Source organism: Strongylocentrotus purpuratus, unplaced genomic scaffold, assembly GCF_000002235.5.
Source record: "Strongylocentrotus purpuratus isolate Spur 01 unplaced genomic scaffold, Spur_5.0 spur5_scaffold_9, whole genome shotgun sequence".
Classification (NCBI taxonomy): Eukaryota; Metazoa; Echinodermata; class Echinoidea; order Camarodonta; family Strongylocentrotidae; genus Strongylocentrotus; species Strongylocentrotus purpuratus.
The window spans coordinates 29,017,085-29,032,870 of NW_022145615.1; the positions used below are offsets into that span (position 1 = coordinate 29,017,085).

The following is a 15,786-nucleotide window of genomic DNA, read 5'->3' on the forward strand; positions in this document are numbered from 1 at the left end:
TTAATGGCCAAATGAGACATGGAATCATATTTCCGACTCATACTCTATCTTAATATGAAAAAAATTGAGGATCCCGGTGCATTCCAAAGAGCTATAACAGATTTTGTATGGGCATGTTTTTGCCCATATATGCTATGTATTAAAAGACCTCGCGCGCACTGACATTTATCTTGAATTTACGCTCATCTTGTTAATAATGGTCAAAAAGAGATAAACATGGAATCAAATTCCTTGAAAAAATATGAGAAATATCATGAATGAAAAAAAAATGGCGATTCTATGTTTTTTAATGGTGTTACGCGCGAAAACGCGCGCGCATGCTCGTACGCGCGATTTTTTATAAAATGCTTAAAATGACCTGAAACGTATGCAAAATAAATTTGAGACGATTTTGAGCATTTAAAAATTTTGCGCGCGCACTGACGCGCGGACGTACTTGCACGCGCGCGTTTTTTGACATGAAATTGACCGGACTGATATTGACCTTGATCATGATAAATATGAATGAGAAATGATTTACCGTTATGAAAATATGATCATGAGTAAATTTTCAGAAAATTTCACAAAATGGCGCCTAGATGACGTCATCAGTCAAGGTCAAGGTTTTAAACCTTACCGTGTTTTCTCCATATGCCTATACATATGTGTGCCAAATTTCAAGTTATTTGATTTAGCCATTTTCAAGTTATCTTGTTAACAAAAAAGTGGTTAGAAATAAAATAAATAAATAATAATAAAGGCAATTTTAACAAAATTATAAGGTGGTCTGTATAGATACAGCCCACCTGATAAGCCAAGATTCCAAAATTCGTATTACTATGAAAGAAATATGCAAAGAATATCTAAGAATTCGTATGTGTGTTTATTACATACTTTAAAAAAAAATTGTCCTTCGTTTCTCCGCCTTCTGTTTTTACTTATTGACCAGGCAATGCTTTGACAGAAATTACTTTGACAGGCATATTTTTGTTAAAATATCTCTTTTTGAGAATTGACTCAGGGTATGTGGTATATTATAAAACAAATATTGACAGCTTATTTTTCGGGTCACGGTTAAGCTATAGCTCCTCGGGGAATTTTGAACGTGAAGATGCTCTATGGTACATTCTGAGGCATTTTTGAATGAGTAAATTGAACATTATTTGTATGTGATTTTATTTGGGGTGAGTTAAAAGGAGGCGTGCGCCCCCACGCCCCTGGATCCGCCCCTGACTATGCAGTACTGCACTTGTTATGCACTAGTTTCAACTCGATGAGCATAACAACAACAACAACTGTACAACAATAATATCAATGATAATAATGATGATTGTAATAATGAACATAGTAATAATATTGTTAATGATAAAATAATGATGAATATGATGATGATAATGATGATGAATAATGAGGATAGTGATGATGTTGATGATGACGACGATGATGATAATGATGCTGATGATGATGATAATGATGATGAATAATGAGGATAATGATGATGTTGATGATGACGACGATGATGATAATGATGCTGATGATGATGATAACAATGATTTTGATACTGATGATCATAATAATATAATGATGATAGTATTGGTGGAGATAATGAGGATGATAATGGCGATGAGAAATATGATGATGGGGATGATGATAATAATGATGATGATGACGACGATGATGATGATGATTATGATAACGATGTTGATCGATGATGATGATGATGATGATGATGATGATGATGATGATGATGTTGATAACAATGATGACGATGGTGATATTGATAAAAAATGATGATGATGATGAGGATGATGATGATAACAATGATGATGATGATAATGATGACGATGATGATTATGATGATGACGACGATGATGATGGCATTGACGATGATGACGATGATGATGATGATGATGTTAGCGTAGCGTAAGTTTATATTTAAGAGATACTGGTGCCATTGTATTATTTGAACATAATTTTTGAGAGTTAGTTAGGGCCATGTGCTGAGTATAATAATTATGATGCGGTATAGGATGTCGTATTATATTTTTATTAACGCTTCTTCCTCCTTCCTACTTAATTTCTCTCCCTTTTCAACATTCAATTGGGGAGGGGGCACGTTCCCCGCCTTATGTTCACCTTTATTCTGGAATAGTTATATAGCAGCTTAAGCGTCTACGACGTCTCCAAAGAAATAAGATTTAGAATTGTTTTCCCCTCAAACACAATGTAGGCATCATTCCATTTCCCACCCTATACGTTTACTCGAATTTCCCCAAAGAAAATACGTCAGTGTTTTTTTTCCCGAGCAAGACTCGGGAGAAAAAGAAGGGGGAGAAAACGGGACGAGAAGCGGCGAAGCGGGGGTTGACACAGTCCATACAGTTTTTGATGAGCAATAACAACAGCTGCAAATATTGAACACTTGTAATCAGGGGCGACGGAGTGACTTTCAAAGTGAGGGGAGGTACCAACAAAGAAAGCACTTTCTGAAAAAGGGCACCTTCAAAGGGAAATCTCAAAGCGAATATATACAATCTTTTAGACATTGGTGAATACAACTACATTGTGATAACATTGTCAGGGATGACATGGTTTAAGCATCATCATTATTTGCAGTTCGGTGTGATGAACTGAAAAATCCTTTGCGAGCGAGCAAAGCGAGTGATACAAAAATTTAAGATTTTTGAGGTCGCAGTGCAAAAAGTTACTATTATAAAGAGAGAAAAAAACCAATCCTGATGGGATAATAAACACATTCTCATAACGGAAGACTTAAAAGCGAGCTTGGGGGAATTTGCTCTTAAACGCGTTCAATGATGAGAATGAAAGGGGCATTTAATAGGGGCATTTATCGGAGGTGAAAAGGGGCTTTTATGAGAAGGGGGTGGGATCTTATAAAAAAGAAAAAGTGGCACATGTTCAAATAAACGGGGCACTCATCAGAGATGAAAAGGGGATAATTATGAAAAGGTGAAGGGGTACTTATAATAATAATAATAATAATGATATTGTATTCTTGAATAGCGCTCATATCTGCCAGACTTGACACTCCTGGCGCTCCCGATTACTACCCTGGCAAAATAAAAGGGGCACTTATCAGAGGTGAAAAGGGCAAGGAGCACTTTTACAAATGAATAGGGGCACTTGTCAAGATAAAAGGAGCTTTTTTCCTATGTAAAAAGGGACACTTTTGGAGTACTTGAAAAAGTGTGGGGGCACTGTGCTCCCTGCCCCCCGGAGGGCCGTCTCTGCTTGTAATACACTACTGCTACAGGGCGGTATTATTTTACCTCAGGTTAATTGGATTTGATTCATCTATTTTTTTTATCAGATAAAAGTCGTCAAGTTCAGGACGTTAAACCGATTAATAGTAAACAAAACACCATTCGGAAAACAGTACCAGTCCTTTCCTGTCAAATTGCACGACTGGTCTACCTTTATTTCTTTTTTAAAATCAATAAAAAAAAGAGATTATTTGTATAATTAAACAGATTTTTACAATTAGAAATGTATCATCTTTCTGTATTGTCATCACTTCTTTCTAATTCAATGTAACATGCATCGATAGGGTGAAAATAATTTCCGTTTTTTGAGAGAGAGAGAGAGAGAGAGAGAGAGAGAGAGAGAGAGAGAGAGAGAGAGAGAGAGAGAGAGAGAGAGAGAGAGAGAGAGAGAAGTATGTAGAATTCCCCTGTATGTGAGAAGTGGGTGTGGCATCGTTACCCCTCAGCTGAAATTCTAGTCTGAATTACAAAGCCCCGTAATTGGTATGCAAGATTAATAGACAATCACCTGATCATGATCCATGGATTACTGATTTATAACAGCAACATCATTCCAATAAACAGGCCTGTACCCATCCATATGGATTATAATCAGGAAAAAAATTGGTTCTTGAAGTAAAATCCCTTTCCAAATGCAGTTTAAGAATTGTTATGGTAAATCTGCGACTGCAATTTACAGACTACGCGCATATCTTGGAGAGTTGAGGCGTGACCTTTTGATACCACCTGTAAACTACGTTGGTAGTATTTAGGATATTTGTATGCAGTGTGGTTTGTCGTATTGATCATTGTCCCGAAATCTATCGTAGATGGATTGTCGATCTACCGTTCATGTATAATTAATCGAACAGAATTTTATACGACATCGTCGATCGTCTGCGAACACAAAGGTCTGATTGTTGTAAGAACGTTCGCACCTTCACCTAGGTCAGGTCGTCGTATGTTGATTAATTTTACGGGTAGGTTGAGGCGGTAGCGCTGCATACATCACGCATAGGAAATGTTTTATTTGAGCGGTGTCAGTGCATCAGAAGGCGAGGCAGCAGCACAAGAGGTTTTGGTGAACAGTACCTATTCGAAGGACCCTAATAGCAGCATGACGCAACACGCAAGCCTAACTCCTGATCTTGCTGGATTAGAAGATACCTTGGAACAATCAGGGCTGCTCCTGACCAAGAAAAATGTTGCCAGGGATGAGGATTTTATCATCGAAGTGCAGGAGGTATTCAACAAGGGTTATCTGCCGCTGCATTCGTTGCTAGCGTTACCCGTATGTTGGGCGGCGGCGAAGATTCTACCGGCTCCTAATCGCCCGCGAAATATGGACTTATTCGACGAGGAAGATAGTTTGGATATCGCCGTCGTCTTGGCTTTTCAGAAGGCTGCCCAAAGCCTTCGCACACCGGCGATCATTGATGTGCATCGATGCAGCAGAATGTCGGTAAGAAAATACCACAAATTGTATGCTTTACGTTTTTATCAATAGCATGATTACGCCAAATCGCCGTTACTGTAAACAGATTACCGTGATCGTGAAATACTTTTGTTTGTATCTATTGTTAGTGAATTATATTGTAATGTCCTTAATCTCTTATTACATAATTTGGAGAGGTGGAAGTGGTTTGATTATTTAGCAAACAGTGGTCATGAAATCCAGGCATTTAACCTTGAAGTGTTGCATGACTTTCAGCTAGCCCTTTAACTACGATTCAAGCTCATTTACATTCAGGTGTGATGTAACAGTGTTAATAGATCCAGTAGATACTACAATCAGGGAGTTGATAGGAATAACTCCCTGCTACAATGCAAACACTTAAGAATCAAGTAGACCTAGGTCTCCTTGCCTACATAATATATACATATAGGTATGATTGATTTGGAATATTAAATCTGGTTATAAATCCCTGAGATGTCTTGTTTTATAGTTTCCACAATAATGCAAAACAGTGTCACAATTTGTGTCATATCTTCAGTAAAGGCACACTATTTTCTTTGACTAGATGAATGAATTCTTCTTTCATCCCCCCCCCATTTTTCTTTCCATCTTTCTTCCTTGAACCCCTACTACTACTACAATCATTACTACTATACCTCTACTACAGCGCCCCTCCCTTTTTGCCTCTCTCTTTCTCTTCCTTTCTCTTTTCTCTTCCCTTCTCTTACTTATCAAAAGACCAAGCATTTCCTGTAAATTTCTTATAAGTTAACTTTTGCCAGCCACCCCCTCCCCCTCCACGGAACCTCAATGATATATAGAGCTTTTACATATATAACTCTTCTTTTCATCAGTATTTTATTTTATTCTTTTAGCTATCTTTACTTTGTTTTATTCAGTTATTTATAATGATTATTCTACTCACATACATGTATCTAGGTATCTATCACGTCTTCACTTGCCTCCCCCCCCCAACAAAAATTCTGTAAGAGTTATCACAAAACAAATATTTCGTTACTTACAGAAATTAATGTAGGCCTATATGGAACAATTGGAACCTACATTGATGATTGTGCACATCCCCTGGTAGATTGCATATTTGTGACAATTGACAAATGAGTTAATGAGGTCATTTTGATAAAAGTTCAGGAAGTTCTTTTCTTGTTACATCACACGTTAGTATACACACAGTGAAGTATATGCTTTGTCAACATATATTTATTATGTAGTAATTAGTAAACTAGTATAATTAGCCTGGAACATCCTCTTCTAGTCCAATTTGTCACTTCTGCACAATTTCTTAAAGCCTTGAGAAGAGCCCAGATCCGTCACTTTCTGACTTTGTCAAACTGCAGCTAAAGTACAGAGCCTTTAGTAGTCTCATTTTGTAGACACTTTTACACTCAATGAATGAGAACAAGGATTAAATGTGTCTGCAAACTAGGTGTCTTCCATGCTTGATAATGATGATTAAGCTTAAAGATAATAAAGGCCAGTTTTGGAAACGCCCCTCTCTCAGAAAATGAAATGGAAGCTCTTATTACCAATCATGTGAAAGAATATATGTTTTGACTAATACGTGATGATACAAACTGATATACTGTTTTCACACTGGCAATATTTTGCTTAACCCCGTACTATAGGTGGGGTTAAGGGGGGGGGGGGTCTTAGCCCCACCTATAGTACGGGGTTAAGCCTATTCCACTTTCTGTTCAGACTGGTTTTTAGCAAAGTGGGCTAAAGTTGGCTAACCCCACCTATAGTACGGGTTTAACTAACCCTGCAAAATAGCAGGGCTAACTCCGCAATTGTGGTGCTAACTCCTGCTAACCCCGCAATTGCGGTGCTAAGCAAATGAATGAGAACAGAAACGAAAAATAGTCCGGTACTACGCAATGGAGCGTATCGCAGCTGGCCAGATGCGAAGTATGTCCAATCATAACATACACGATATCCGGGGTTAACGAAATGCAGTGAGAACAGCAGGAATTTTCTTATTCCGGAATAGGCGCTAGTACGGGACTAAAAACAGCGAGTGTGAAAAGCCAAAAAAATAGTCCGGGGTTAAGGATAGTACGGGGCTAAGCAAAGTACGGGGTTAAGCAAAACCAGTGTGAAAAGAGTATTAGTAACTTTACCCAGACTGGGCCAATTTTGTTATCATTTTGATGATTCCAGAACCTTGCAGTACACACCAATACTTATATGCTAGATGGTCAACCTTTTCTGATCGATTCCACAACGTTTCTTTCACAATGCAATCGCATGATCAGAACTGGTCTATACCTTTAATGATGATAGGTCTACATACCCATACTGTGTTCAATACAAAAAAATGTAATTTGCATGCTCCAGTACGTGTTCTTTGAGTCTTAATTACCGTTATTTTTGGCTGGAAACTTTCAATTTGGAACGCTCATGGACTTTCAACCTCTCTTTACTTATTTCTCTGTAATCGCAATTTGAATGTAGTTTACATTTGTACAAACTCTGCATGTTTAGACCTAATATGTACACTGTACATGTACACATACCGTCCCCATTTTCACGAAGTGACGGTAGTGAGGAAAATCGTAACGCAAAGTGAATGCATTTTTTTTTTTCACTACCGTCACTCCGTGAAAACAGCGACGATACCTGGGAGGCGGTTTGTAAGATACAATACTGTATCTTACTCCAGAGCACAATACAAGCCAGGCTGAAGAGTTCCCCCTTTGAGAGAAACACAATGATCACGATCCCTTTTAGGGATTTACCTCTGTCTTGAATAGTTGACATTCTTTGTATTGTTGTCAAGATCGAGGGAGGGTTTGGCATTTAAACATAACCATTTTACTGGGGGAATATACAACCATATATCACTGATTCACTGTGCACTATCTCAGACAATATATTCAAGCAGCTATTGTGTCCATTTGACTATTTATCTACATGTATTATCACTGTATAGCTGCTAAATAATATTTTTATTGGATACCTTTAGAGAGTTATGATGTACATGTAATGTAGAGAGTATTTTATCTAGAAAAGACTTTTGACATCTTCATACAATAAAAAAGGTGGATTTGTTTTCAAAGCCTGGACAGTAGTGTAACACATAGCCTGTAAGGCCTATATTTCTGAATTTGATCTCAACATGTACAAATGTACATTATAGATCATTTAGCCTATATTCAACTACCGGTAATCTGCTAAACATAATGTTTTTCAAAGTTTTCAAATGTTAAATTGAACACATTGCCAGTAATACATTTTTTTGGCATCATCTACAAACATATTATATGTATAAATTGCATGATTTAAAGGACAATTTAGTACACAGCTTGCATTTTATTCAATTTATCCATGTATTCCTGTATTGCCTTGTGTAAATCTGCATGATTGATACATGTACAGACCATTACTGCTGTAAACACTGAGGTAAAACACGACTGGTTATGTTGAATAGACACAAACTTCTTTATAAATAATCGGTATGCAGTCTATGCAATACATATCAATAGGGATTAACTATTGATTTGATAGGGTCTATTAAGCCATCCAAATGTGGTCCATCTACCATTTTGTATCTCCTCGGCCTTAATATGAACCTTCGAAAGGGTCATACGTGTGTACATTGTATATTTTACTTGACAGATTCGTTGGTTTAAACTAATGCTGATGATTTATCTCTATACCTTTAGTTACATGCAAAGTGATAATGATAGAACAGAGAGAGAGAGAGAGAGAGAGAGAGAGAGAGAGAGAGAGAGACCAGCCTTATGCTATAATGTACGTATCATATAAACACTTGATATTTTACAAATCAGTTTTAATCATGATGATTTATACAGTGTTGAAAAGTTTGTTGCATACTGAATTACTGATAGCCTAAGCCTATAAACCTATTTATACGAGCTATTACTTTGTCAATATGTCCTTTGACCTACAGATTAGAATCGCAATAACTGGTTTTTCTAGTAATTACAGATTAATCAACCTATCACGGCCATGTACAGTACATACAGTAGTATCAGCACAAGTTTTGAATAGGGATTGTTGAGAATCTATTTATGGTATACTAGAATGTTAAAGGACTTTGGAATTTATATAGGCGTAGATGTATAGAAATTAACTGATTTAGATTGGCTGAATTATAAACAGATTGCAGTAAAACCTAAATGTTAAAAGATTATTAAAGTTGTTCTCTTTTACTAATTATACAACCAGTCATTATGAGGTACATGTATCTAACTTCAGCTTTCTATCTCATAGTTTAAAACAACTCAAAAGCAATAATTTCAGCTATAATTACATACCGGTAGTGATTATTTACAGATCTATGACATTAGAAAAGCAGTGGTTGAATATTTTAAATATTTATATGATAAGATTTATTTCATTTTAAAGTCGATCGATGCAGATCGAGTGTAACTCCAGTTATCATTTGAAGATTGTGTCATAGAAGAATTAAAAAACTCTGCAAACTTCAGAGGTTCTTTAATTGAAAGAAATTTTGGTATAAGTATCAGACCACTTAAAGATTTTGTTAGAAACATCCAATTGAAAAAATGTAGTTCAAATCATGTAGGAGGAATGTTCTGTTGTTTTCAATGATTTATGTTGATGCAGTCAGTTTTCTTGGTGATCATTTTTTAATAGTATGTGGAAAGTGTATTCTAATTTGACATTGCTAAGATGTGCGTAGGAGGTCATTTTCATGTAGGTCGCCTTGAGAAAAACAACTTTGCACACTGTATCCTGGAAGATATCCGGATTATCGTTTTCCTACATGTAATAGTGGAAGATGAGTGGGAGTTTGAGCCCGACAGAGGATTTATGAAGGTTTTGGCAATTTTGACAGCTCTCCGTTATCCTTTTGCCTGCAGGCAAACTTGACACTTGGAGGCGCCCACGATGTAATTGTGCATCCCTAATTTGAAAATGTCATCTTCCTAGATGGATTTCATGCATACAAATCCTGAAAATATTAAATCCTGACCTCTGTGAAAAAAATGAGTTTGGAGCCTTCTGAGTAAAACATTGTGTTTTCTGTTTATAATACATGAATGTGTATCCACTTGTTGCAGGCAATGGCATTGGACTGTACAACTTTAACATAGCATCCTGGAGATGTTTGTCCTTGAAAAGTTGAAATAATGATATTTCAAGGCTAATTCGATCACTGCCTTGTCGTGAAAGCTACTGCACTTGGGCATACAGAATAATGAATTCAGAATGTCTTTTCCATAGTTCTTGTTCTGAAGATCTATGCATGCACGTTGTGGCTCTATCATGACATGGTGCCTGGATTTGCCTAGAGGCTATACTACAGCATTGTGCCGTGATGCTCTTCTCTGCGGCTGCAATATTTCTTAAGTCATGCCTAGCCTCTTCACAATCATGGTCCTAATTTATGTTTATTTTTAAATGGGCAGACCGGCATGCCACTAACACTTGCGACATTTGAGGTCCATTTTGTAGAATTGTAATAAAAATATTAAATTGATCTGCATGTGCGTGTACTGTCTATTCAGATCTGTTAAGGTACTATAGAGCCAGAAGAGCATTAAATCTATGTAAGTCGATTTTCTCTGCATGGTTCTCAGCATATTGTTTATTTTGAACTGCTACACACAAATATAAGGCCCTACAATGTACATGTACATATATCTGATTGAATATGAGCCATTTAATCTGAAGCTTGAATCTAGCTCAAAAGTGTTAATTTTGCTTGTACATGTATGTATGTGAACACAAAGTCACAAACACACCCATAGCTTGCTTCAGTGTCGTAGCATGCATAGCATTCAGGGCTGTACGTATTCAAAATTCTGTGCACGTGAGCGGCCGTTGACGATCCACCGCGTGGTCGATCTTCTAAGAGAAACTGTCCTTCGTCTAACCCTAATGTGTTTGCAGGCCTCCGATGTGAGAAGTAGTAGCCAGCGGTAATGACATTTCCCCCCAACCAACACCAGCGCTGCCACTAGCCGGAGCTCATTTGACATTAGCCTATCACTGCATGACTAATCAATACGCATGTGGGATCATTCTTTGGCGTTGATTATTCTCCCAGTCTGCCGAGTGCCTCCGTACGTTATCGGTGGTCTTCGTTCAAGGCTGGAATGAAGTCAGTTTGAGCGATAAGAGAGTAAATGATATGGTGTACTTGTATAAAAGCATCACATTTATTTTAGTAAAGGATATCTTAGTTTTCTCCTTTCATGTGGTCAACATTTTCTGTCCATCTGAATGTGAAATAAAAGAAGAGAAAGGAAAGAAAAGGAAAAAAAAAGAGAAGTGAAAACAAGAGAAGAAAAGAGAAGAGAAGAGGAGAGGAGAGGGACGAAAAAACAAACAAAGGAAAACAAAATAAAAACACAATCAAAAAGATAATGCACAGCTGTATGATGTAGATAGATTTTTTTTGTTACCTAATTTTTAATTGTGTTTTCAGTACCATTGTGTACACTGGTAGTCAAAATGTTCATGATAATTCCTACAATAACATTATACCTACCAGCATTGGAGGGCCCTAACTTGAGAATTTGATTATTCTTCTACTTTCCAATTTCCATCCATATAATGGTATATTTATATGCTGGTATTAGAAGACAGGCGTTATTCTGAGGGTAAAATGGTAAATTCTACCCTCATTATTATTATATGAGTATTACACTGGCACACTCCTGATATTGACCTTCTAATGTTTCATACCATACTGGTATTATAAATATAATAAAGGAATCAAAGGATGCAATCTTATCTGTTGAATTTATGCAGGTCTTTCTCATATATCCTTTACAATAAACATTTCAAAGGCAAAATACATTTTCACAAAAAACAAAGCAACAACAACAACAAAAGGAATTAAAAAAATTGATACCATTTTGCTAGTTTGCTATCTACCTAAGACAGCTTTGCTTGGATGTAAAGTAATGACAGATGCAGATTATCTCTTCTATGCAAATTGCTCTGCAATATGTTTGTGTGAATATCCAGATTAAGATTAAAGTTATCAGCCTCCATGTAGGAATATACACCTTAATTCATTGGCTATGGGATCAGAATGGTCCCTGTATTAAGCGTGTGTGAATGAGAGAATTCAGTAGGCCTATACAATGGGTTAAATTGTTTTGGTTTGTAACATGTTTACATCCATGAAGGCTTCTGACATCTGTTACTCTTAGCACGGTAGGTGTCAACTTTACTGTGAAGCATTTTTCATAGAAGCACCCAACAGTGTTTTTTTTAATGTAGCTCTATTCTCCAACGAGCACAATAAAACACGGACAATTATTTGCAAGGCTAAGCATGACAGCTACCCTTTACGGTTAAACCAAATCAAATGTCTGCTGAATACAGGGTGTTTATACTATTCTCTACCTGAAGCCTGCTATAATGGTGATCTCTTATGGGCATATACATACAAATTGTGCTCTATTAGAGACTGACCATTACCTTTCCTTTAAAGATTAACCTATTGACTACTGGAACAGGGTGGCTTCTGCTTATGGGAATGAGATAATTAACAACGCCTGACCTGCCATTAAACCCTAATTTCTAAACACAGGGCATTAATACTATTCTCGTCAAGGTTGGGTTGTCAGAATTTATTAACACTCGACCTTTTATTCACACCAAAACCATTAACATACATATACTGACCATTATATTTTTCTTTTAAACTTAACTTGAAAGGGTCAATGGTTTAATAACCCAGTGCATTAAATGGTGAATTTTATTGACAATTATTCTTTCTTGATGTGAATGGAAGGCTTGGAGCGAGGCTGCATGGGCCTGCTGAGTGTCCTTGAGTTTAAAGCATGGAAGTGAGTCAGAATCATACCTGAATTTACTACGTTAATGGCATGGCAACCGAGCGACACCATGAATTATTAATTGACTAATTTCACAAAATTTTACAAAGTGCTTTACATGTACTTTTATGCTGTTTACTATGTATGCAAGAAGCCATGTTGATTAAGTCATGGTTTTAGAGAGGCCTCCCCATTTTGGAACACTGGTTTAAACTTCTCATTAAAAAAGTGAGAACAATCAACATCCACCTACATGTACATTGGAACTAGACAGACATGCTTTTAAACATGTACATCCTTGATTAAAGGTATTTTTCCAGTAGTTGTTTTGAATCATGTGAATGCAAAACAGATGAGAGCAAATCTTTGGACCTAAATGACGGAAATCGTTTCACTAATTATGCAATATTTACAATTACATATAGATTTTCTTGAGGCTGAGCTAATATATTCCAATGGAAAATTCTTATGGGAATGTGAAATCAAAATTGTAAAGAAAGCATCTTTACATACTGTATAAAGTACTGCCCTGTTCATGTACCAGCTCTTGCCCTTCTCTTTACTTTCTTGTGACAGACCATGGGAAATAATATTTTTTAATCAACATCTAATATGCCAATGGAAACTGACAGCTTAGGTAAATTTCAGATTCAGATTTTTCAACCACTTACAACTGTATGTTCATTGATGATATTGATTTCTCTTAGATATATGTAGGCCTACAGGTGTGTGTACATATTTATATCTTGGAAAAGTAGATCATTTTTTCCTGAATGTAAATTTACAGTTGCATTGCACATACATGTTCCTTCAGTGATTGTACATATGTGCACTTCATATTGTGACATTATAGTTCAAAGTCCATACCATTTTAAGGAATTTGCTGATCTTTATATTGGTATTTTATGATGTCATTGGGAATGTGCAAACACTTCATTCGCTTACTGTACCTATTTGATATGCAAAGTGCAATTGATTAGATGTATACATGTATGTTCTTCTTAGAAAGCCCCATTTATGGCCATGTGATATAAATTCAAAATGTTTCGTACATGTAGTTATGTGCTTTCGTTTCTGTACTGCACTGATGGATTGAGGGAGAGGAGGCGGGGTGATGGGTCATCCAGCTTGTGTTCCTCATTTCAAATCCAAGTGACTTAACTTTATTGTACAAGTGTACACAGAATCAGAATGTGCCCCTCCCCCTTTAAGTGGTGATGAATGATAGGCCTAATGAAAGATGATACACTCCCTTATTGTGGTTGTCAGAAACTTTTAGGAATATTGTGCCCCCTTGTTTTACAAAATCCTGCATGGCATATCAATTCCTTCGCGCTCCTTTTGGGAGATCAACCGACCCGCGCGCATTTTATATTACATGACATATGGTAAAATTCTCGACATCTTTTTACACTTTTCTTTACCATTAAAAATCGAAATTGAGTATAATATCCTCAATCGAGATATGAGAAGAAGGAAACATTTCCTTTACATTCCATGTAAAACCATGCCCTTACTTGAAAAAAAACCTCCGTCATTTTGACGTTGAACTTTACAATCCATTTGAAAAAAATTACTTTCTCATACACAATGTCAATTGATCGGTCGCACTGTGCTCGATTGCCTTTCAATATACCAATCTTTAACTTTGCAGCAACGCGTTTTGCGTCAAATTTGTAAATCCTCAATCCCAGACAATGACGTATGATACGTAAGCTTTTCATACATATAAAGCTCATTTTGATTGATTCATATTTAGCCCCGTCAATTTTCATGTCAAATCATGCTTCACCATTTTTTTAGAAGCCCGACCCAGGGTTTTGGGCCAGCTAGCCGTGTATGCATGTCATGTACATAATGCCATGCATACACATATAACTGAACATGCATACATAAGTACAGTACATGTACACACGCAGCGCAGCGCGTACTCGTGAGCGCACTGCACATTTCATTGGGTCAGTACCATTATGAAAATAGGGGAACAATGAGTGGGATGGGTTTAGTGCCGTCACAATAAACTTGCGCATTACACGCGTACGTATAATTAGAGCAATTTATGCACCCCCAAGAAATAATGATTACGGCCCGACCTCTCTACACACAGAACTGCACAGATACCGCACAGTCCGGTCAAGGCGGTACGCGTAGCGTTAAACTGCCAAATTTACAGAAATTGTGAGGAGCGCTTTTGCTATGAAAGGAATTGATATGATCCGCCCCTGCTGCGAAGATATACATGTACAGTGAAAGTCAGTCTTCCATATTCAATTATAAAGGCACGGATTGAGCAGAAGCCACTAGTAGTAGTGGGTCCATGCTATTACACATGAGTTGGTCTAGTTGGGAGAGAGATGATGTTCTACTCTATCAAGGATCTAGAGCATGAATAATCTAATTTTCCTTCGCTCATTCACAGGTGTTTAAAGGGAGGGTATAAATTTGGAATCCTTGTCGCATTACAGGTGTAGATAGTTTAAAGTCTAGTGGTTATAGTAATAAGGCAGACAGGGGAAGGGAGAGAGAGATAGAGAGAAGGGTAACAAAATGAAATTATAGAGATAGAGAATGAAAATGATCTTTAAAAAAATACTACTACATGTAATACTATCTACAACTTCAAGCAGTCACAGATAGATAGGAAATGTGATTGGTTTATTATCCTCCACCCAAATCTAAAAGGAGCCCATTATAGGCCATTAATTAAAGGGAAAAAATGTAAAGTATTTTTCTGAGACCAAATAAAGCCATTAGTCACTCACATTTGGCTTCAAAGTATCTCTTGACAGAATAATTTGTATCACCCTGACTAACTTGTAATGATGAACAATTTGAAGAACTATATAAATTGATGCAGCTTACACTGAATGATTAGGATTGATTTTATAAAGGTATTTCAATGAAAGTCTGGAAGTATCTATGCTTTCTATTTTTTATCGAGGCAATTCCTTGACGTGGAGATGGATGGATGTGAAAGATGTTTATGGAGATCTATGTGAAGATGTATGGATGTGATATCCAAGATGGCGTGTTAGGGAATAGAAAGATATATCCTGTTAGGAATGAAAGTGGGTTGTTACGCTCGTGTTACAGTCCAGTGAGGAGCTTCATGCAGGAAATGATCATGACACCTCCTACCCAGGGACCAAAAGAGAGAGAGAGAGAGAGAGACAGAGAGACAGAGAGGGAGAGGGAGAGACAGAGAGAGAGAGAAAGAGATGGGAGAGAGAGAAAGAAGAGAGAGAGAGAAGAGAAGAGAAGAGAAGAGAGAGAGAGACACGGACAG

The 15,786-nt window shown here is 37.0% G+C and overlaps 1 protein-coding gene across 1 annotated transcript in view; it reads left to right on the forward strand.

The window, feature by feature from the left end:
- Nucleotides 1-4,027: 4,027 nt before the first annotated feature.
- LOC100892961 overlaps nt 4,028-15,786 on the forward strand; it is a 28,082-nt gene continuing 16,323 nt past the window's right edge. The window contains exon 1 of the mRNA XM_003723978.3: nt 4,028-4,704. Within this exon, the coding sequence (XP_003724026.1) occupies nt 4,264-4,704 (441 nt within the window). The 5' untranslated portion in view covers nt 4,028-4,263. The remainder of the gene's footprint in view (nt 4,705-15,786) is intronic.